The sequence below is a fragment of the Cyprinodon variegatus genome, unplaced genomic scaffold (genome assembly GCF_000732505.1).
Source record: "Cyprinodon variegatus isolate N-32 unplaced genomic scaffold, C_variegatus-1.0 Scaffold127, whole genome shotgun sequence".
NCBI classification, from domain to species: domain Eukaryota; kingdom Metazoa; phylum Chordata; class Actinopteri; order Cyprinodontiformes; family Cyprinodontidae; genus Cyprinodon; species Cyprinodon variegatus.
In genome coordinates, this window is record NW_015150580.1 from 267,416 (window position 1) to 288,379 (window position 20,964).

General features: G+C 37.3%; 1 protein-coding gene across 1 annotated transcript in view; it reads right to left on the bottom strand.

The window, feature by feature from the left end:
• The window catches only part of adam12 (ADAM metallopeptidase domain 12), a 107,682-nt gene that overhangs the window by 60,056 nt on the left and 26,662 nt on the right, over positions 1 to 20,964 (bottom strand). Inside the window, exon 3 of the mRNA XM_015375935.1 lies at positions 18,607 to 18,680. Coding sequence (XP_015231421.1) covers positions 18,607 to 18,680 — 74 coding nt within the window. The remainder of the gene's footprint in view (positions 1 to 18,606; positions 18,681 to 20,964) is intronic.

Consider the following 20,964-nt stretch of genomic DNA (forward strand, 5'->3'; position numbering starts at 1 on the left):
AGGTTTTGTTATGTGCAACCTTGATATTTTTTGCCCTAATTTAGTCTCTTCATTTGACCTCTTTTAAAGGCCCTGTAAATATTGTTTGGATTATTATTACTTTGGGGAAATAAAACCCATTTTTCTTGATAATCACCCTGTCCCCATGCTTGGCTGGCTCAGTCCATCACAATATCTGATCATTTGCAATATGGTGCCAACTTGTTTATGGTGTATGTTTTAAAACATATTTACATCTTAGAAGATAGATTGTGTCATTTTATGAGCCATTCAGAACTTTATATATGATTTTCTAACCTAACCAGCCTTGAACTTCCCTGACCTGACCGCTGTTTCCCATTGTCTTTTTAGTGTTGGGTTTTCACCAGTTTTCAAACAAACCTCAGATGGTCTTCACTGACCATATGGATTTTAATGAGATTCATTAAACTACTTCTAAATAAAGTTGGACGAAACTGATTTTATTTACTGTAAATGATTTAGAGTGAAAGGGAACATAATAGTAATGCTAGTGATATGCCTACTTACACAAGACACTGTAATTAAGCCTTACTGATGGAAACTGATTAATCATATTTTCGACTTGACACAGACTAGCAGAAAATCAAAAGGTTCGTGTGCAGCTTGAAAATAGGGGCACATTCTCTTTTGTGTGTATTATGCTTTGTTTAGGTTTTTTTTTTTTTTCCATTTTGGCCTCTGGCATCCGTCGTGTTTTGCTTAAAAAAAAAAAAAGAAAATAACAGGGAGAACAGATAATTTCCTTCCATATTTTGGGCCCCTAAGTACCAACTGAACAGATTTTGAAACCTTCATGATCACAGAACATCCATCTTCTGATGGTTAGGGGTAAATGCCCCATGGTACAAAGCTGAAATCATCTAAATGCGCTCTGTTGAACATAAACATTGGTTAATAATAATAATAATAACTGAACTTTATTGATCTCACATTGGATAAATTTACCACTGCATTTAATCCATCTCCTTGGGGAGCAGTGGGCTGCCATCGTGGGAGCAATCGGGGGTTAAGGGTCTTGCTCAGAGAGAGTGGCAGTCTGTGGGAGTGGGTTTTGAACTCAGACCCTCAGGATTCCAAGCTTTATGCCCTAACCAATAGGACACCACTTCCCTCCATAGTGACCAGATTTAGAGTTCCTCTGGCATGTGGTGGAATGGGAGATTTGCATTGTGACTAGTCTATAGATATTGATCTGATGGTCTAATGGTGTCAGTATTGAACAAACATTATGGTAATGCAAACACTTTATGAATCTGCCCCAGGATTATTAGGGTTAACCTATTACTAGAATGGTAGGGGCTGTTAGCGTGCAAAGTAGTCATAAGACAAGTGGGGCCTATTTGGTGCCAAATTCTAGTTACTCCACCCGGCAGAAGAAAAAAAAAACATGATGTTCAATTACTTATTTCAGTGGTAGCTATTTTCCTCCATCTGTCAGCAAAAGAACTTAAACCTTCTAAATGTATCTGAATTTACAATGTTCTTGTGACCCTTTCACTGTTTATGATTTCAAAACATAAAACTGTGTCATGGAGTCAGGCTTTGATTCCTCTGGGTCCATGTACCCCAAAGCAGTCCTCAGCCTCTTTATCACACCCCTGCAGCCCCTGTTGTTGTTGGCAGCTCACTCCTATCCTCAGAGCAGAAGGGATTATGGGATAGTGAGTGAAGAGGTTTACTACTGAGGGAGGCTGAGGGAGACCATACCCCATCCCACAACCCCACTGGGAGTTATTAGAAGTTACTGATGACAAGAAGATATATGAGCGAGGAATGTGAAGTCTTGTGTACAGAAAAATAGGAAGCTGTTTGTTAGGTTTGATTTCCTTTCCTTGCTTTTTCTGTTCTTCAGTCACATCAATGTGGCGCCCTCAAAGTAATGCCCTTGTGGGGAAAGAAGACAGGAAACCAAAAGCATCTGTTTTGTGAATGCAATGTTGATAAAGGAAGAGGTGTGCATTCTTTTTCCTTTTATCACTAAGCTATACAGAGTGTTGAAAGAAATGTATAAACTTCAACTCTGACAAAGTTTTCCCACCATTACAATTTAAAGCTTTAAATCAGTCATTGGTTCAAGGAGAAAAGCAACAAGAAAAATAACCTTAGGTTTAAAGCAAATGGAAGTGATTTCCCTCCATTTACTTATTATGGGCAAGGACATTGTTAACCAAAAGAAAAGGCAGAGTGTATCTACTTCAGTGTATCTACATGGATTTTAGAGTTCAGTGAGAGATCAACAGAAAGTACCACAGAACTAAGAATTACAACAAATGTTTTCAAATAGGCAAGGGGAACAAATGGCAGAGCAGCAGCCAAGAGGGCAAGACAGAGATCCATAGTTCAGATGGGAGGGTTTGTTCACAGGACAACTATTAGTATTTTAATTCCACAAATCTGACCTGTGTGGAGCATTGGCAGATGTAATGTCTTTGTAATTTTTTATTAGGACACATTAGGGACACAAAAAACTGAAATATTCCCCTAAAATAAGTTCACCTCGAAGAAAAAATGTCTGCAGTACAAGATGAAGGTAGCTTCATTATGGAATGAGAATGGCTTTCTTTAGAAGGGACATAAGCCCCATTTACACAACCTTCTGAAGACTGAACCATGCCAATTTCAGACCAACTTGTATCAGGGCTCGGTTCCTTATGACCGTTTACACATGCTAGCATGCTTCCTTAATTCCTAGTGACAATGTATGGTACTACTGCTCTCTACAAGCAAACAAGCAAACAAACATGGCGGTGCCCATAACATTCAGGAAGTTTGTTTATAACTCATATTTTGTTGCTTGCGGAGAGTCAGGCGAAAAAGGCATCCTTTGCCGAATTTACTTGACAGAGTCGACTTCCGGAAGTGGATACGACAAACGGTCTTCTCTGTAAGCCCTGATTAGACTAACGATGTGTCTAATGATGTGAGACAGGAAAACAACAACAGATGTTGAGGTTCATCATGTTGCTAAGGTCTGCTCAGGTCTGCCTGCCATTTAGACTCAACAGTTATCTCGGTTACCGTGCTGGGACAGATCTCGGCTTTGTTTCAAAAGGGTAGTGTAAGCGAGGCTATAGATACTAGGAATGGCGATTGAGTAAATATAGGGTAAAATTGGGGGAAGAATTGTTAGAGGGCATATACCAGGTCAGGTGTTAAAACTTCCAGCAAAATAATTAACCTAGAAATACAGCTAGAGCTGCAACAGCAGGGTTTTTCTCAAAGCATAACCTGTCTTAGCATAGCCTTGTCAAAACTGAGAGCTGAATTCAGAGGAGAATGCAAACTCATTGACCATCTCCATCCCAACTGGAGAACTTTGAGCTGCTTTGCCTAGAACAATGTTTTCCTCTACATATATTTGCCCCAAAAGTCTTACAGTTTTTATTCTACTGTATGCTAAGGCACTCAGACAAAGCATTGAACTATGCCTCCAATTTTTGAAATCTTCAAAACAGCTAATGCAACGACTTAACATTTATTAGGCTACTTATTTATCAGCAGTTTGCTTCTACAAAAGTCACTGCTGTGATTTCTTAAATCATATTATGTTGTAATGGCTGCTGATCTGTTTATTTTCAATGGATGATACAAAATCCTGAAAACAGATTATGTGGTTCATCTGAAGCAGCTGTTGCATTTCTATTGACTAATCAGTAGACTGATAGTAGTAGCTGTCTCCCTCTAAGATCATTATTCTTAATTTCAGACGCTGTCAGATAAATATCGTAGATTTTCTTTGGACATTAAAAATGGCCATCCTTGAACCTGTCCAACTGTGATGTACAACAACAGATGTAGAGTCATGACCAAAGATTTCTTTACGATTTTCCTACAACCCTCGTCTTTCATCTGTGACAGCAAATAGTTGCACACTCCATACCCAGCATTAGAAGGATGGTTATAAATTAATAAAAAAAATTTTTGCTGTAAAATAAATGAGATTCTTTTCAATTGTGTTGATCCAGCCCATACATTCTATATAAAATAAGTTGAAATGTGTGATTTGAACGTGAAAAAATGTGAAAAGTGATGCAAATTCTGACCATTTGACTGCTAGTCTGCAAGAAACTGCAGTCTAGCAGGATTAAACTCCTTATCCATCAGCAAGAAGAGACAAAATTCAGTCAGACCAAATCTAACTAACCATTACTTTTTGACCTAGTCTGTGATCCCAGATGCAGACATTAGAGGTCATAGGAGGGTCAGGGGACTGTGAGATAAAGAAGAAAAGGATGAGGGATGAGCTAAATAAGCATTTGCTCCCAACCGACACTTACTCACACTGTAACTCCAGTAAATCTATTAGTCTGAATGTCAGGGGGAGGATGGAAGCCAGGACAGAGAGTCTGGATCCATTATCAATATGGTCAGCAAGAAAACGAGGTCAAAAACCTCCGCTGCTTTTTGTATATCCACTTTGGCAACCTAAATCCTTGAAAAAACAGATATTTGGAGAGATTACTTTTAATTTATGAAGAGCACCCATTTAAAGAAGGGAAAGAGAACAACTGAGAAAAAGAAAAAAGGAAAGGGAAAAACATGGAATGATATGTAATACTGTATAGCAAAGGACACGTTTGTATCTTTCACATCATACCATTAGAGACTTTAATAGGTATTCCTGACAGTTCATATTTACATGATGGATTAAAACGCACACCTCTACTATTTTTCCAAGGTGTGAAAACAAAGAAATATTCCTTCAGGGCATACAAATCAAATAACTACAATCAGAGTGTGTGTTCATGCTCTACTTTTATGGCTCCATCAGATGACTCCCAGGAGGCAGTTATTTTATGCTGCTGCTCATTTCCCTCATGTCTTAACACAACAGTTTTGGTATTATTGCAGGTGTTGCGCCAAGTCAGAAGTCTACATGTTTGCAGTGAATAGATTCAGATGCTATTATGGAAAATTGTTATTCTGATGTATTAAATAGAGATGCACTTCACTGAGTAGAGATACACCAATCAGACTTTTATTGCTTTATATAACTTTATGGGTTATTTTAACATCTTGCCTACCATTTCAGATCTAAGTCTGCTGCACTACTCAATCTAACAGCTACAGCGCATAAGAAAATGTTTTTGTAAACTTTGATTAAATGAAATTGAACACATAAAACACTGAAATTAAAGGAAGAAATATGCTTAAGGTTCCTTAAAAGTGGTAACAGTTTTGCTTAGGCTTTTTACCCCTACAGCCATGGCCAAGAACTTTTTTTGAACAAAGTTTTTTTCATTAATTAATAGCCATGCCACTTACACGGTGACAAAGTTTATCAAGCTGCTATACACGAGGCTTGCAGCAGGTAGAGACAGGAAAATACTGAACCTGAATTTCCTCCTCTGTCCTCTGTAAGGCAGCAGCTCTATAATCACTCACCTGAGGAAAGCACCTCAAGCCGCAGCAACAGCTTCGCTTTGGATCGCTCTCACCAGCAGAAAGTGCGCTTTTATTTGCATGAGGTCACAGCTTGTACGTCTGATTGTGCAGACTTCAAGGTTTTGTTGTCTATTTTTGCTAGATGAAGTCACAGCCCTAATTAAGAATGGACCAACGGGTATTGGTAAGAGGATGCAATGTTTTGAATCCGACTGAAATGACTACAGGCACATTCACGGCTGCATCAGGGAGCTACTGCTGCAGTAGATGTAAATAGAGAATTCTGCAGTACAGCCTCAAATACTTAAGATAGATTTTGACCTACATTTGGGCTCAAATCTAAACATGTGACAAAAGCAGAAGTCAAGAAATGGGATCAATTGTGACAGGAGCCTAGGCCATCACCTGGCCTGGAAACACAACAGATAGTTACTGTATGCTTAGCACTTATAGTTGTTGTTTTGGTGGTTTAAATGACCACTTGATATGTAGCAGAGTTTACATCTTACAATATATAATATTTCCAAAAAAAAATATTTTCGGGGTGGTTCACAGCAAACCAGGGAACTTGCAGAAGGTGCATGGTCTGGGCTGTTATTGATCGATAAACTGCCAGCCACACAAACATGGAGATAAACATAGGTGTGCGCTGGTCTGTGGATAAAAAGTTTTAGTGATGGAAGAGGCCAGCAGACATTAGCCATACTGTTGTTTTAAATACGAATATTTTTAAACCTATGGCCTGTATCTAGACTTGCTCCAACTCACTATGGAGGCATGTAGACACAGAGCCACTTTGTTTCTCCAATTTTCTTTCCTTTTTAAAGGAGCCACTTGAACACTAGAGATCTGGTGCTCTAACCCAGGGTAAACTCCAGAAAAGTGCCAAACAGACACTGTGCAAATGGGCAGTTAATTGCCAAAGACAATGCCAAAGACATGCAGATGATAGATCAGCAACTAAAGTTGATTTTAGGAGTAGTCATCCTTTAAAGTGCCTTTCGAAGATGTGTGTGAGAATAACAACACAAACATAACCCCGAAATGATTCCATACGTCTCTTAATGCCCTCCATCTTAAAAGGGAGAAGCAATCTATTGTAAGACCTGTCCAGCGTGACTACCTAATTAATTAGTAAGATGTGGTGCAACTTATTAATTACAGCCCTAAGCTTGAAAATAATTGGTGCCTCTGAGAAGGTAATTCAAAAGAGGGAAGCTCCATCCAAAAGTCTCCTTTTGAAGGAAGCCATTAAATGAGCTGGCTATGGGTGAAATAAGCCCATCTTTGAAAATAATGAATCACAGTATATCATGGCCTTGCAGCAGCAAGCAGGAGAGGGGATTTTAAAAAGTAGAGTGTAGTTCCCGTTAACTCTTACTTCAGGTATCGTGATTCTGATTTTATTTTTATAATGCTGTATCTTCTCATCTTTCGATATTGCAGAAGGCAAAAAAAATAAGAGTTTTCTCTAATGAATATTATTATTTTTCTTCTTATTTTCAAAAAAAGTTGTAATTCAAGGTGTTCAGTGTGTAATTGTGAAATTCCCTGAATGTAAAATTTAGGGACAAGGCTAAAGGAGTAAGTCCCTGTAGACCTTAAAGCAAATCACGTTTCTTCATTTTCTTCAGTCTGAGACAGTGGCGGCTGGCCAATAGAGGGCGCAAGAGCACAGTCCCAACCAGCGAATAACCTTAATAAAGACATAAACATTAAAATATTTTGTAAAATATTTATATATATTTTTTAGATGTGCAAGATAATCTTTAATTAGGAGTAAAGCTGTTTTCATTTTTCGTCGGATTGGTGACGTATTTCTGCCCTAGGATGCAAATTCTTTGCACATTAACTCGTTAAAAGTTGTACATGCGCAGTAGCTCCTCTGCAAAACAGAGAGCTCGGTACACACCCGGTGGCAGGAATTGTCGTCACAGTCCAGGTCGCGTAAGTGAAATCCCTTAAAAAACATACCAACAGAAGTTGGAGGTGAAATCTTTTGGACCTGATCAGACGAAAATCTAAATTAGCAGTCCAAAGACAGATGGAGATGCTTCACTCTGTCTTTTTCCACGACCTGGTTAAGCTACAAGGCTTGGCTAACTTCATGCAGCGAGGCTAAAGCTTTATTCTGCTGCCTTGACTGTCGGCATTCTTTTTCAAACGTCTTGATCTGACCCAGGATGGATAAAGACAGGTAGGACTGATTTAAAGCTCTTTTTCGAAAAGGCAAAGAAGATTGAACATCTCGGATTCATATGGAAAATACAAGATAGTGTAATTTTTCTTTGTTAATTTTCATAGTTGCTCTTAAATAAACACATTCTCAGAAAATAAATTGTTGTTATATATAAAAATATATAAAGCTGACTAATAGTTTCTCCATTATTAAACTGGTACATAATCTTTTTAGGTTTGTGACACAATATTGGACCATGAACAGCTTTACCTTCAAAAAGCCTCAGATTTATGTACAAAAGGTAAACATGTACATGAAATGATGTTTTGTTTTTATAAAATGTTTTTTGTTGTTGGCATTCATATAAATATACTGGTGTGATAACTTGGCATACATTTGATTGGTTTTTGGTATACATCTATTTTGAATTTATACTGGAGAAAACTGCACCAGCCGCCACCGGTCTGAGATATGATAAAAACATATTCAATCTCATTACAACAAAATTCAGAGAATTTATATCAGATTGATGAAAACAACACATGGCTTTCCAAACTTTAACAATAATCTGAAAGGTGTGGTGTACACATGCATATAACCACTGAGTCAGTAGCTCTTAGAACACATTTTACTGAAAGAACAGCTACAAGTATTTTAGGTTAAATGATGAAATGTGGCTTCGGTCCCAGGCGCTCTTAAAAAAACATTTTAATTGTACCAAACATAAGGGGAAAATTATAAAACATGTTTTCTTTTATTCTATGAAATTATCTTCACAGCATGATGCAGCTTATTTTTACCACAAGGGTGGTGCAGTGTGTGATTTTAGTGTTTAGTTTTATGGATGTCTTGGCTGCTTCTCTAAATAATACCCTATTTGTCCATCCTGTCAGTTTAGGAGGAAAACATTGTTTAGGCGTGTTTGGAGTTGCACAGAATTCTTTTTCCTTTTATAATAAATTTAACAGTTAGATGTAAAAATCTTGGCATATTGTTTTACAACCAAAGTCTAACATGCTTGATGCATACCCTGGGCTTTCTTAATGTTATTTGATCAATAGCACCTGAAAAAAGAATGTTTGATTGTGTCAAAATATGGGGAAAAAAAAATAACAGGTTTGGAGGGAGACCTAATGCTTATAAAAAGTTATCTTTTCATGTTAAATCTCTATAGGAAACAGCTCATTTAAATGTTAGCGTAGGCACTTCTGGGGGTGCACAAGTGTTTTTCTGTATGTTTCACAGCAAAAAGGCCTGCGCAAGTTGGAAAGTGTTATTCTAAGTGCCTTGAGGCTAAACATGATTAGCAGGAAAACCTCATAAGTAAACTAGACACATCCTCCATCCAGCTGATGAGCCATGGGTGTCTTTTTCAGTGAACCTGTATTCCACTAAAAAGTAAGTTACAGATGGAGCGTATGCTGGATGCTTAGCTTGGGACCCACCTTGCATGCCTGGAGGGCAGATAACACATTCAAAACTACAAAGGAGCTACACTTGCCCTGCCTGAAGTGGATCTGCACCCCACAGTAATAATAAACAAAGAGTCCTTATTGGAATACTGGTTTCTAAGATTTGGTGGGTTTGTGATTATGTCCTGAATGCAGAAAGATAATGGTTTTAAAGTGGGTTAAATGGTCAAAAGACCAATGCACTCTAGAGTACCGGTATGTATTACCTTTTAAAGGCTTTGTAAAAACTGCCCAAAAAACTGCTCAAATAATGCATATAGGCCTACTTTTTGAAATATATCAGATCTATTAGGAACCCTTAGGGTTAGTTTTTTCTTACTGGTGTTCTGTTGAGTTTCTATCAGCACGCAATCTTCGATCTATAGAAAACGGATGATATAGTAGTCACTCCTGAAAAATAAGTTACCAGTTAGATACTCTGGTATTGCATAAATATTTACACTGTTCACCTTTGCATTAAGGGTCTAAATGATGGGCTTGTTATTCAAATCCCAGATCGAAAAGGTTTCTAGAGGTTTGTTCTCTCATCTCCAGACTATTGCAAAAAAAAAGTAAATATCCTGTCAAGGGGTGATGCTGAGAAACCAGTCAATTCATTTATCACCTCAAGGCTGGACTACTGTAACTCTTTAATATCAGAAAGTCCGCAAACTATAGTTAAAAGCCTTCAGCTGATCCAAAATTCTGCAGCCAGAGTTTTGATGAAAATTAAAAAGAGATAATATATTCTCCTATCTTAGCTTCCCTTCATTGGTTTCCTGTTAAATCATGAATAGAAGTTAAAATCCCCCCTCACATACAAAGCTCTAAATAACAAAGCTCCATCTCATTTAAGGGATCTGATAATTTCTTATGTTCCTAACAGAGCAATTCCTTCTCAATCTGCAGTTTTACTAATGGTTCCTAGAATTTCTGAAAGTAAAATAAGAGGAAGATCTTTTAGTTATCTATCTCCTCTCCTGTGGAACCAACTACCAGTTTTAACCCGTAAAGCAGACACGCTGTCTACTTTTAAGGCTAGGCTTAAAATGTTTCTTGTGGATAAAACTTAAAGGTAGAAAGATAGTGATTGCTTAAACACTTGGCGAGTGCAGAAGTAGCAGAGTACCGGTAAACAGAGTTATGCAGCAGAGGAGAATTCAGTATGAAAATAGGATTATTTTGGCTATGCCTTTCTCATACCTCATCCAAAATAGTTAGGCTAACCTGAGGTATTTTCTAAATTTTTGCTGCTATACATTTAAGCTGCTGGAGGACATAGGCACCACTTTTCCTCATTCTTATTCAGTATATCACTTTTCTCCCATTCTCCAGTATTTGTTAGTTCAAACAACTTTGTGTTCTGTCTGCTTTTTCTGTCGTAGTAGCTTCATCTGGTCTTTTTGTTGTTTTTGTTTGACTGTGACTCCATCCTGGATTGAAATATCAACTGTGCTGCCGCAATCAACACCTTTGATGCTGGAGTTTTTGCCTGTTTTTCAGTGTAGTCCTGTTTCTCTTACTGTGACTAACTGTATGTGCTCTCTTTCATCCTCAGACATGAGAGCCGGCTTGGAGCTCATCTGCCAGGCTGTGTCTTCCCTGGAGCTAGTTAACAGTTACCTTTTGTATCTCTGCTTCTCTCTGTACAATTGCTTCTATCTCCTTGAACCCTTATCCGCAGCCTCGGCAGAAACCGACTGCCTCTGATGACACTAGTTCTGAGTGTTTTTTTTCAACTTAGCTTTATATATGTAGTGTCTAATTACAGGGTGTACATAATTAAATATTGCTATTACCAAATATATAATAGTATTCCATTTTTTTTTCATTTCAAAAATAAATTCAAAATTTTAGCAAATGTGCCAAACTGTTCCAAAAGGGCACACTAAAGGTTCGCCTGGATTTATTTCAATCTAAACCTCTACAATGTCTCAGTTGCTTGCTGTATGGGTAAACCAGCTACCTATGTAACTAAGATCTGTTGTTGTACTTTATTATCTACATTTCCTTCGTTACAGAAAAAGTGAGGAATTTTGTTTGCGAACATCATTTGTTTTCTTTTAGGTAACATTTATGTTTTGGCCATTTTAATCTAATTTCCTCAGTCACAGAATATTTTAGTTTCAAATTTTCACATCCACATCACCCTGAATGACCTTTATGTTGGTAGACAAAAATACTAACAGCTTAGGCAGTATGCAAGTTGAGAAAGGCCTTATGAAGTATGAGTATGCCTTTTTTGGAAAGGCGTCTCCATTATTAAAATTGTACATTGTTTTTTTTGGGGTTGGAAAAAAAAAAGGCCGAATGAATTTTTTGTACACATGGATTTTGAACTTATAGCCCCCCCCCCAGAGAAAACTCCACCAATCGCCACTGCTTTTGACAATTTTTGGGAAAGAGACTGATAATAACTTTCATGTGTTTGAACTTTGAGTGTTAAAATAATATGCGTCACAAGCCAAACTTTCTCCTCAGAACAGCTGGATTGAATACAAAAAATGAACTGTGTTGCAATAAGGACATATTGGGGCTTATTCTCTTTAGAACTCGAATTTCTGGAAAAAAAAATCTGAGATACATTTATGGACATAGCTGTCTGAAATGAATCAAACTAACCATTTTACATTAATCAAACAATTGGTTGTCAAACTAAACAGTGATTGTCTGAAAATGTTGTCATTTTAGAAATACACCAGTGCTTATATGCCTAAAAATCTTTTCCACCAATAATTTTTTTGAATACAAGTTAGAAAATCAAGTTCAGACGGGGACACATGCTGACATTTAGCTCCAGGCAGTAGGTGCCCTTTGTAAGATTGTCCAGGGATGCTGTAGGAATATCTGAACCTTAAGTCTCATGCTTCCCCAACCATTCATGCCAAGAAAGAAGACAAACCAGAGAATGCACCATATTTCAAGAACCGCAAGCAGTTTTCATCATTTTTAAAGCAAATCTCAGGAGCTCCACTACCACCATAAAACGAACCACAACAACAATAATCACTGAAAAATCTAAGTGAGGCACCAAAAACACTGAACACTGTGGCAAATTTTGACTCCAAATTAACTACTTGAAAGGAAACTGATGACAGCACTTAACTAAGCAGCTACAAGATTCTTACATTAAATAAAATACTGGATTGGAAGTTCCAGCAGGAAAAAAAAAAAAAGTTATATTTTATATATATATATATATATATATATATATATATATATATATATATATATATATATATATATATATATATATATATAAAGTTGTATTTTGAAATGCAGTGACATAAAAAGCACACAAAAAGACAGTGAAAGAGATTCTTATTAAAGAAAAATTATAATATAACCTCAAGGTTGGGTACCAATGTTTTGAAAAAGCTGCTTCATATTTTCATTATATAACTTTAAAGTGCCCACTTAGATGACCCTGCATTAGGGCCATTGGAGATGGCCCTAATGCAGGGTAAGAAGAAGTACTTTTCAGATAAAAGAAAAGAAAAAAAAAGAAACAATGTTTTTGGGAAAAAAAAAAAAAAAAGGGAAAACTTTGATATTTTCTGACATTGCAGCACTATTATGAATCAGATTCTTATAACTTCAAATTTGAAAGGACACTTAAGCAAAAGCTGAGTTGCGTCCGACAAAGTGCTATCCAAATATTGCTGCCAGTAAGGAGAGGGGTAGAAGGAAGAAGCAGTATGTTTCCTATCTTTTGTTCATGAAGCCTAGATGCTCTCATCAGCCGCATAGGAGTTATAAGGTCATACACAATGCTTTGTGTGACAGAACATAGGCCTCACAGAGATTAACAAAGATACATCATTTCTTCAGGTTTGCTTTGCGTAGTACTTGCAAATAAACACTTTTCATATGGTGATCAACCAGAGGTGGTCTATTTGTGCTAGATGTATAATAAGAAAAATACTGAATGAAAATATAATTTTAAATATATATTTAATATTATTTGCGGTGAATGCTCTGAAGCAACTCCTTTATCATAGATGCAAAACAAGCAGCCCATAAATCTGTGTTCATTTTGATCAAACTTAATTGATAACTCCTCATTCTTTATTAAGTTATCCCTAAATACTGATTCCTAAAAATAAAAAAAATAAATACAGAGATGGCAAAAACATAAAATCAGATGTTCAAAACAAGGTCTTATTTTATCAATATTTGTATATGTATTATTTACAGTTAGTATGTAACTATGTTAGCATTATGAATAATACTAGAGAATACAAACAAATGATGAGAAACGCTATATAATCAATATAAATATTCATAAAATTCTATACCTGTAAATCAGAAACCATAATTAGTTCAGAGCTATAATTTGGCCCTTAATTTATATAAATATATATAATTCCACATGCAAAATTTCAGCTTGATCAAACAACGGAAAGTGGGTCAGGGTCATTACTTACTGAACGCCCCTCGTACTATGTATCAAGGGATCAGGTATAGAGAAGTGATGCTTGGAATTAGATCGGATTATTGTGACTGAAATTTAGATCCTCGTTATTTAATGTGATTATTCATAAACTTTAACATGAAATTATTGAATTTTAGCAACTTTAACCAACATTACCTTGATGATTAAAAAAAAGACATTAAGAACAGTAGATGTAGAAGGCTTTTGAGAATGAACCTGACGGAGACAGGTTTTAGCATTTAGCATCTAAGAGTAACGTCTTTCCCAGCACTGAATGCCGGATACAAACTGGCAAAAAGTCTGAGAGCACGTCAGAACGACATACCCTTTTTCTTTTTTTGACTGATTTACATCTCTGCGCTTGGAAAATTATAAGTGTCTCACATATTGAATTCATCTTTTTTTTTAGTACCCTTACAGGTTCTGGTTTAGTTATATCTTATAAATAACTTGAATAATGTGTACGAAGAAAATTTTGTTTATTCAGTCAATATCTAAAATTGCTGGCACAATAAATTATTTAAAAAAATGAAGAACTAAAATGTTTACCTCTTCATGTTATGGAAAGATCCTCTTAATCAAAGAGGAAGAAAACTCAGGCTTTTAAGTAAATGGCTGTTTATCAATTTATCTTTTGTCTATCGATTAGAACAGTCAACTTTAGATTAATTAATTGAATGAAAACTTGCATCCCTTTCAGACAACGTGATTTTAAGGTTTTTTCCTAAATGATGCAAGTCTTAATACATGAATAGCATAGTGGGTGACTTTGCTTATTTAAAGGCATAAGAGCTTCCAAGAATGAGCTATACAATGCTTAAGCCCGCTCTAAATTTTAGAAGCATCACCTAAACTCACTTTTAGTTAAAAACATTATTTGTAAATAAATAAATAAATCCCTTCCTATAAAAAGGGACTAATGTGGGTGTTTTATATTACTTGGTTGAATGTTTAAGTTGTTATTGGTACTTCTGTTTTAGCTGCACACTCATTAGCTCACTCTCACTATTAAAACACTGCAGGCAAGACAAGCTGCTGTTAATCAGCATAGTTTTTACATCCTGCTGTTGCTGCATTTTGGTTTTCCACACTTTAAAATTTTGGCATCAAGTTGCAAGGCATTTACTTGCAGGCTGTTTCCAAACCTGACCAGTAGTTTCTAAATATACACAAGGTTCATTTAATTCAATATCCTTAGCTTTTAAATCTCTAAATTGATTTCCTGTCAGAAGAGAATCATTGCATTTTCTGGAATGAGCTCAGCCAATTTCACGTTTAATTTTGAATAAATGCAAGAACATTTCCTTCAATAGGAGGACTTTAATATATGATTTTTATGAAATATGTAAAGTTTAAAGGCTGAGATAAATGAGACACAGCAACAGAGACAATACACTGCCTACATTATAGGCAGAAGTCAGGTAATGATTCTGTCTCTCTGTTTGGTCCTTGTCAGTTTGTTTCTTAACCTTTTAATATGCTTCTTATTAACTTCTTAGACATAAAGTGACCCCATCTATCAAATGATCCAAGTTCCAAATGGCAAAGAAAAACTGAGAATATGGCACTGAATGACCTTTTAAGATGCTGATGTACATTATTGCTCTTCGCTTTAGGTCAACAGATATAGTCTTTCATTATAGGTCAGGTAAAATCCCTTGAACAAAGAAAAGTGACAATCAACCCTGATTTTCAATGACTTTGACCAAAAGCTGAGGTGACTGAAATGTTATTAGGTCTACTTTCATGGTTTATAGACTGGGGAGATCACAACTATGATTAAGATTATTCTGAATACAAATAAAATCTCTTTCGATTTCTCTCTCATTCATGTGTGTGGGGGGGAGGGGTTTAGTCTATAGTAGTGGTGGGACTTGATTGATATTTGTCGAGTTGATCACAGGTTCTGTAATTAATCAATTGAGATTAATCACATTTAATCGAAAACCTTATAATTGAGCAAATAATCTCTTTTTAAAAACCTTTTTCCTCCTTAATATTGAATAAATAATATAAGAACATATATTTTCTGTTTAATCCATCTATTAAGTTATTAAAGCTTTAGATTTGTTAAAAGTTTATATATTACACCCATAATAACTAACACAATTTCTGTGAGGAACTACTTCTATAGAAGTGTGAACACTAAATATACATTCGTTATACTGTAGCACAATTCCTTCCACCAACTATGGTACAAAAATATATATATCATCAAGACATACGATATTGCGTGTAAACATAAGATAATATTTAATTTCTAATACTGACAGAACTATGAAAACATAAAGATTTGCCTTTAGGAGCTTAATTACCATTCGATGTGCAGCATTTAGTACAATTAAGACATTTAGGCCACTTAGGCTACTGTTTATCATTAAGCCAGTAACTCACACAAATAAATCCACAGTAGCTTAGTAGTCCATACAGATATCAGGTATTCTGTAGAGCAAGTATACCTCGCTGTAGAAAACTTGTATTTGTAGTTTCATATTTTTTTTTTTTTTGCGTTTTTCACCATAAATAGTGTATATATTTTTCTTAACTTTGTTTAACTTACTATAGAGAAAAATAACAAGGAAAATAGATGTTAACAGGGATTGAAAGAAGGATACAGATAAACTGGAGAGAGAGTAGTACATACTGTAACTAGGACTCATCCTATAAAATGCTTTTAGAATAACCAACGTTTAACGCAGCATAAGCAATACCTTGGAAAACAATATAATAAATAAATCATCCCCCTATATCTGCTTTTTAGTGGTGCAAGGTTCAAGATAAGGTTCAAGCTTGGGTGCAGATTATGTCCATAATGTACAGCGGGTTATGCGTTAATCTAATCACGCTTAAAAAAAAAATACAAAAGAATATAATGCCAATAAAAAGAAGTAGAATCATTTTCTATTAGCATTGTTAACTTTGTCAGATGTATTAAAAAATTCAACATTCCCATTACCAAGTTATTTATTGAGAAAGACCATGGGCACAGGCACTTTTTGCTGCAAGGCAACAGTCCTACAAACTGTGCCGCTCCCCGAGTTGATCCATTTAATGGAATTACAGCTACAATTGTATTTTCTTCAGTCTTTTTCTTTCAACAGCAGTTTTCTTTCTGCCATTCCAGATCTGTTTGTTCTACTAATTGTTCTCCAATCAATCGATTCTCCCACCTAGGCTGCAGAGAGTTACCAGATATCTCTTGGCTTCTCATTGGTTTAGGTGGGTGACCATGTCTTTGGATGTTTGCACTTAAACTGCAATCTTATTCTTCAGATTATGCAGTTTTTGACTTATACTGAGCTTAAATTATACATGTATAGACTTTTCTGAGGGCAGGTAATTGCAAAGAATTAAATAACTTAGGGAGATGCTAAATAAAACTGATTAGTATTTACACAGTTTTAGAATGTTTGTAACAAAGTAAAAACGATTTTTTTTTTTCCCCCCCTCTCCTCTATTAAGTTTTACTTGTCGTTAACCACACGAAATAAAGTTTGTGGTTGTAATGAGACAAAATTTGAATTTCAATACTTTTGAAAGGTAATTCAAAACTATACACTTCATGTCCCCCTCCTCAGTGAAAACCAAACAAGTATGCCCAGCTTTGCTTCGTGCCTGCCGTGCAATTTAATGTCACCTACATTTAACTGCAACCTGAAAAAGAACCCCCCCCCCCCAAAAAAAAAATGGTTTTCAACTTACATCATTTCTCCACAGAGCTTCTTTTCCCTTCGTCTACAGATGCTGAAAGTGTTTTAACAACTGGTTTTCATCGAAGCATGCGGTCAGTATGTCGGCATTCTGAGACTAAAAGCTTCACTAATGCAAGCACAGCAGGCTTTGCTCTGGCTGTGCAACACTGATCTAGAAATATACGCTTATCCACACACAACCTCTTTCAATTATTGTCTTTTAAAATGTTTTGTTTTCCTAAACAGACATAAAATAAATATATTTATGAGGCATTAGTTCATCTTCGTGCAGAAAGCTCTTCTGCAGTAATTAAACCTTGACTTCCAGCAAGCTTTGACAGTAAATTCTGTCAGGATTGTATTTATAATGCATCAGTACTTGGAGGGCTAGTAAGAAAAGCCATACTAGCCCTCCATCATCTCTGTTCTTCTTTGGATTGGATCAGTAGACTTTTAGATTAATGCAAAGAAGATTCATACGGGTGAACCTAAAGTGTTTTTCTCTGCGGCTTAGAACAATTTGACAATCTGCAAGGCAGCTCTACAAAATCCTCACCTAAGCAAAGAAAGACAATTCACCAGGGAAATGACTGTGATTTCCAATGAAAATATTTCCAGAGCAGGTAAGCCATAAAATTGCACTTTCCGGTGTTGAAATCTTTGTTCCACAGTTTGCAGGTGGAATTTACATACATTAGGTACAGAAAACAAGTGAGAACCGCAGCCGACGGTGGCATTAAACCCGTTCACTTTCCCCTGCTTTGTCTCTCCTCCCTTCTTTTCCTCTCTCCATCACGCAGACAGCTCCGCTTGTTCGTGGTTGCTCATGTGTGGCAGCAAAGCTGGATGGAAAACATATTGCTCCATCAATCAACTCCCATTCTTTCTCAGCTGCAAACTCAGCTGCGAGACCGTCTGAGGCTGCGAGGCCACACAGAACTGTGCAGACATGCAAAAATGATGAACATTCATGCAAATGCACAGCAGCTACGACTCTATTAAACTGCCTGTACGCCGATGACCTGATCTCTTTCAAATGATTGCACTCCCTCCTCGTGAGAGTCCCTGGGTTGACAGAATCTTAATGTAGAGTGTGTTTGAGTGTCTTCTGTGTTCAAAGAAAACCTCCTTTTCCCCAGTGTAATGCTGGAGGATCAAATGGAAATACGGAGCAAGAAGAAGGAGGAAGATGTCGGTTTTTATCAATGTCTGGCTGATGTATTCAGGAATTGCTGTCTTTCAAGTCTTTGTTTCAGCACAGTAAAAAGTAAAGCACACACAGCACTACCATGCTCACACCAGCACAAACTGAGAGAAAGACTCCCTCTTTTTTTTTTTCTGGGGTACAGCTTTAGCCCCCGGGTGGCCCATATGTCACCTATTTGTACTCCAGAAAGCATTCAGTTAGAAGTCGGGCATGAGCATGAACAGTGGGACACTTACTCATTTTTCTCCAGAGCAAGGACCAGCTGCTCACCTTCCACCTCCACCAAGAGCCTCAGTGATACAGGGTGACTCTGAAGAGACAAGAAATATGAGAAGTGATGTATTTCAGCCAAAGATCCTGGGGTGAAAATCAAATCATTTCCACAGTAAACATTATATAAACAAAGTTATAACTTTACTTATGTACAGTATTATGTCTAAACATCATTCATAATTTCAATAAGAAAAAAAGACTATGCAGTACTTTGCAGAAGTATTAAAGGGATAGTTCGGGATTTTTGACATGAATCTGTATGGCATCCCCATCACCAGTGTCATGCAATCACACTGACTTACCCCTGGCAGCATCCTGTGAGCAGAGTTCTTGTCCAGCTTTGGTCAAGCCGAAAGTAGTCCGGCAGGTTTGCTAGACCCAGCGAAATAAAACGTTTCTGTTGTTTGTGATGCAGACAGCAGCTGCTGCAACTCCGACATCCTCATCAATGGAAAGGTTCTGTATCTCGGGCATTACTAAATCCCACTCGTGGCAACAGTAGCATCCACCTCTGTCTGCATTAATTCGCACTTGAAACAAGTGCACCATGATTTGTCGGCCGCCCTGGATATCGCAGCTCCAGCTGAGGCTCCTGCGGCTCCGGCTTCAGCTTCCATCACTTCTCTGTCCACCCTCTCTCTTTCTGCCCGATCTAACTCCATTTGTCGAAGTTCATCGTCAGTGTACTCGGGTTCATAAAGATATCCCTTTGGCTCTAAGTGGAAGTCGATGTTTTCCTCGTCGCTCTCGTAGTCAGACATCTTCCCCAGTAGTAAACAATCGCGAATCACACAGGTAGGCCCTTAACCTGACAACAGCCAGATGCATGCCTCGCTCCGCCCAGCTAGGAGCTAGGCGGAGCGAGACATGCATCTGGCTGTTGTCAGGTTAGTAGGCCCTAGCTGTCAGGTCATGGTGTCGCGCGCACTGATACGAACAGAGAGAAAATAGGACCAAGTGATAACGACGTGTGACTTTTTCCACTACAATGTTTTTGGGATGCAAAAATATCACTCTTTTGAACACATAATGTTTTGGGAAGAGAAACGTTTTATTTCGCTGGGTCTAGCAAACCTGCCGGACTACTTTCGGCTTGACCAAAGCTGGACGAGAACTCTGCTCACAGGACGCTGCCAGGGGTAAGTCAGTGTGATTGCATGACACTGGTGATGGGGATGCCATACAGATTCATGTCAAAAATCCCAAACTATCCCTTTAAACCCATTTCTAGCTTTTTTATATTTTGTCATGTTAGTAATGCAATCACGGTTATTTAGAGGGCTAAACTAAAACCAAGCACCTCATAACTTTAAAATGGAAGAAATATGGTGCAAATAATCTTAAATCTGTGACAGGCATTTAAATTGAACCCCTCTAAATGAATACTTTGTAGAACCGTAATATTTTATGATTGCAGCTGCAACTGTCTGCAGCAGCTTAACATATCTACAGAGAGCATTTTAAAAAAAATTTTCATGAGGTAAAGCGGAGTCAAATATGCTGTCAAGTGCTCCCAAATATTACTATTGTTTTCGCTGTTCTTTGATTTAGGTGAAGGATAATGTAAAACATGACTATGCTTTAAGCCCCACCACCCCACACACAGACTGTAGCTCTGGTCGTATATTTTAGGTTTATTGTACTCTAACCAAGTGCTGAAGATTCCTTAAGAGGTCCTCCCAACACCTCCACAGCCTACTGTATAAGATTTCTGTTTCTCTTCCCATACTGCCATGTACGTAGCTCCATCTATCCTCCCATAATCGACGACCGGCTTTTCTGTACCTGCTTAACAAAACATCTCCTCAGTAAGATGCTGACACCTCTATTTTTGATCAGTATTTGGTACCATTCCATTTCTGTCACGTTTTATCCCTTCTGGGGTCGCAAAGGGTGCTGGTGCCTATCTCCAGCTGTCTACGGGCAAGAGGCAGGATACATCCTGGACAGATCGCCAGTCTACTGCAAGGCACCACAGAGAGAAACAGGACAAACAACCACTCACACACACACACACACACTCACACCTAAGGGGCCTTTAGATAGGCCATTTAATCTAACAGTCATGTTTTTGGACTATGGAAGGAAGCCGGTGTACCCGGAGAGAACAGATACATGCTCAGGGAGAACATGAAAACTCCATGCAGAAAAACCCCAGGCTGGGAATGAAACCCGGAACCTTTTTGCTGCAAGGCAGCAGTGCTACACATTGCACCACTGAGTGCTTAGAAGATCTAGGTAATAAAACTCTAAACTCCTGTATCTTTAAAGGAACAAGATAAGGTTTTTGCAGGAGACCAGGGTCGTAAAATCTACTCCAG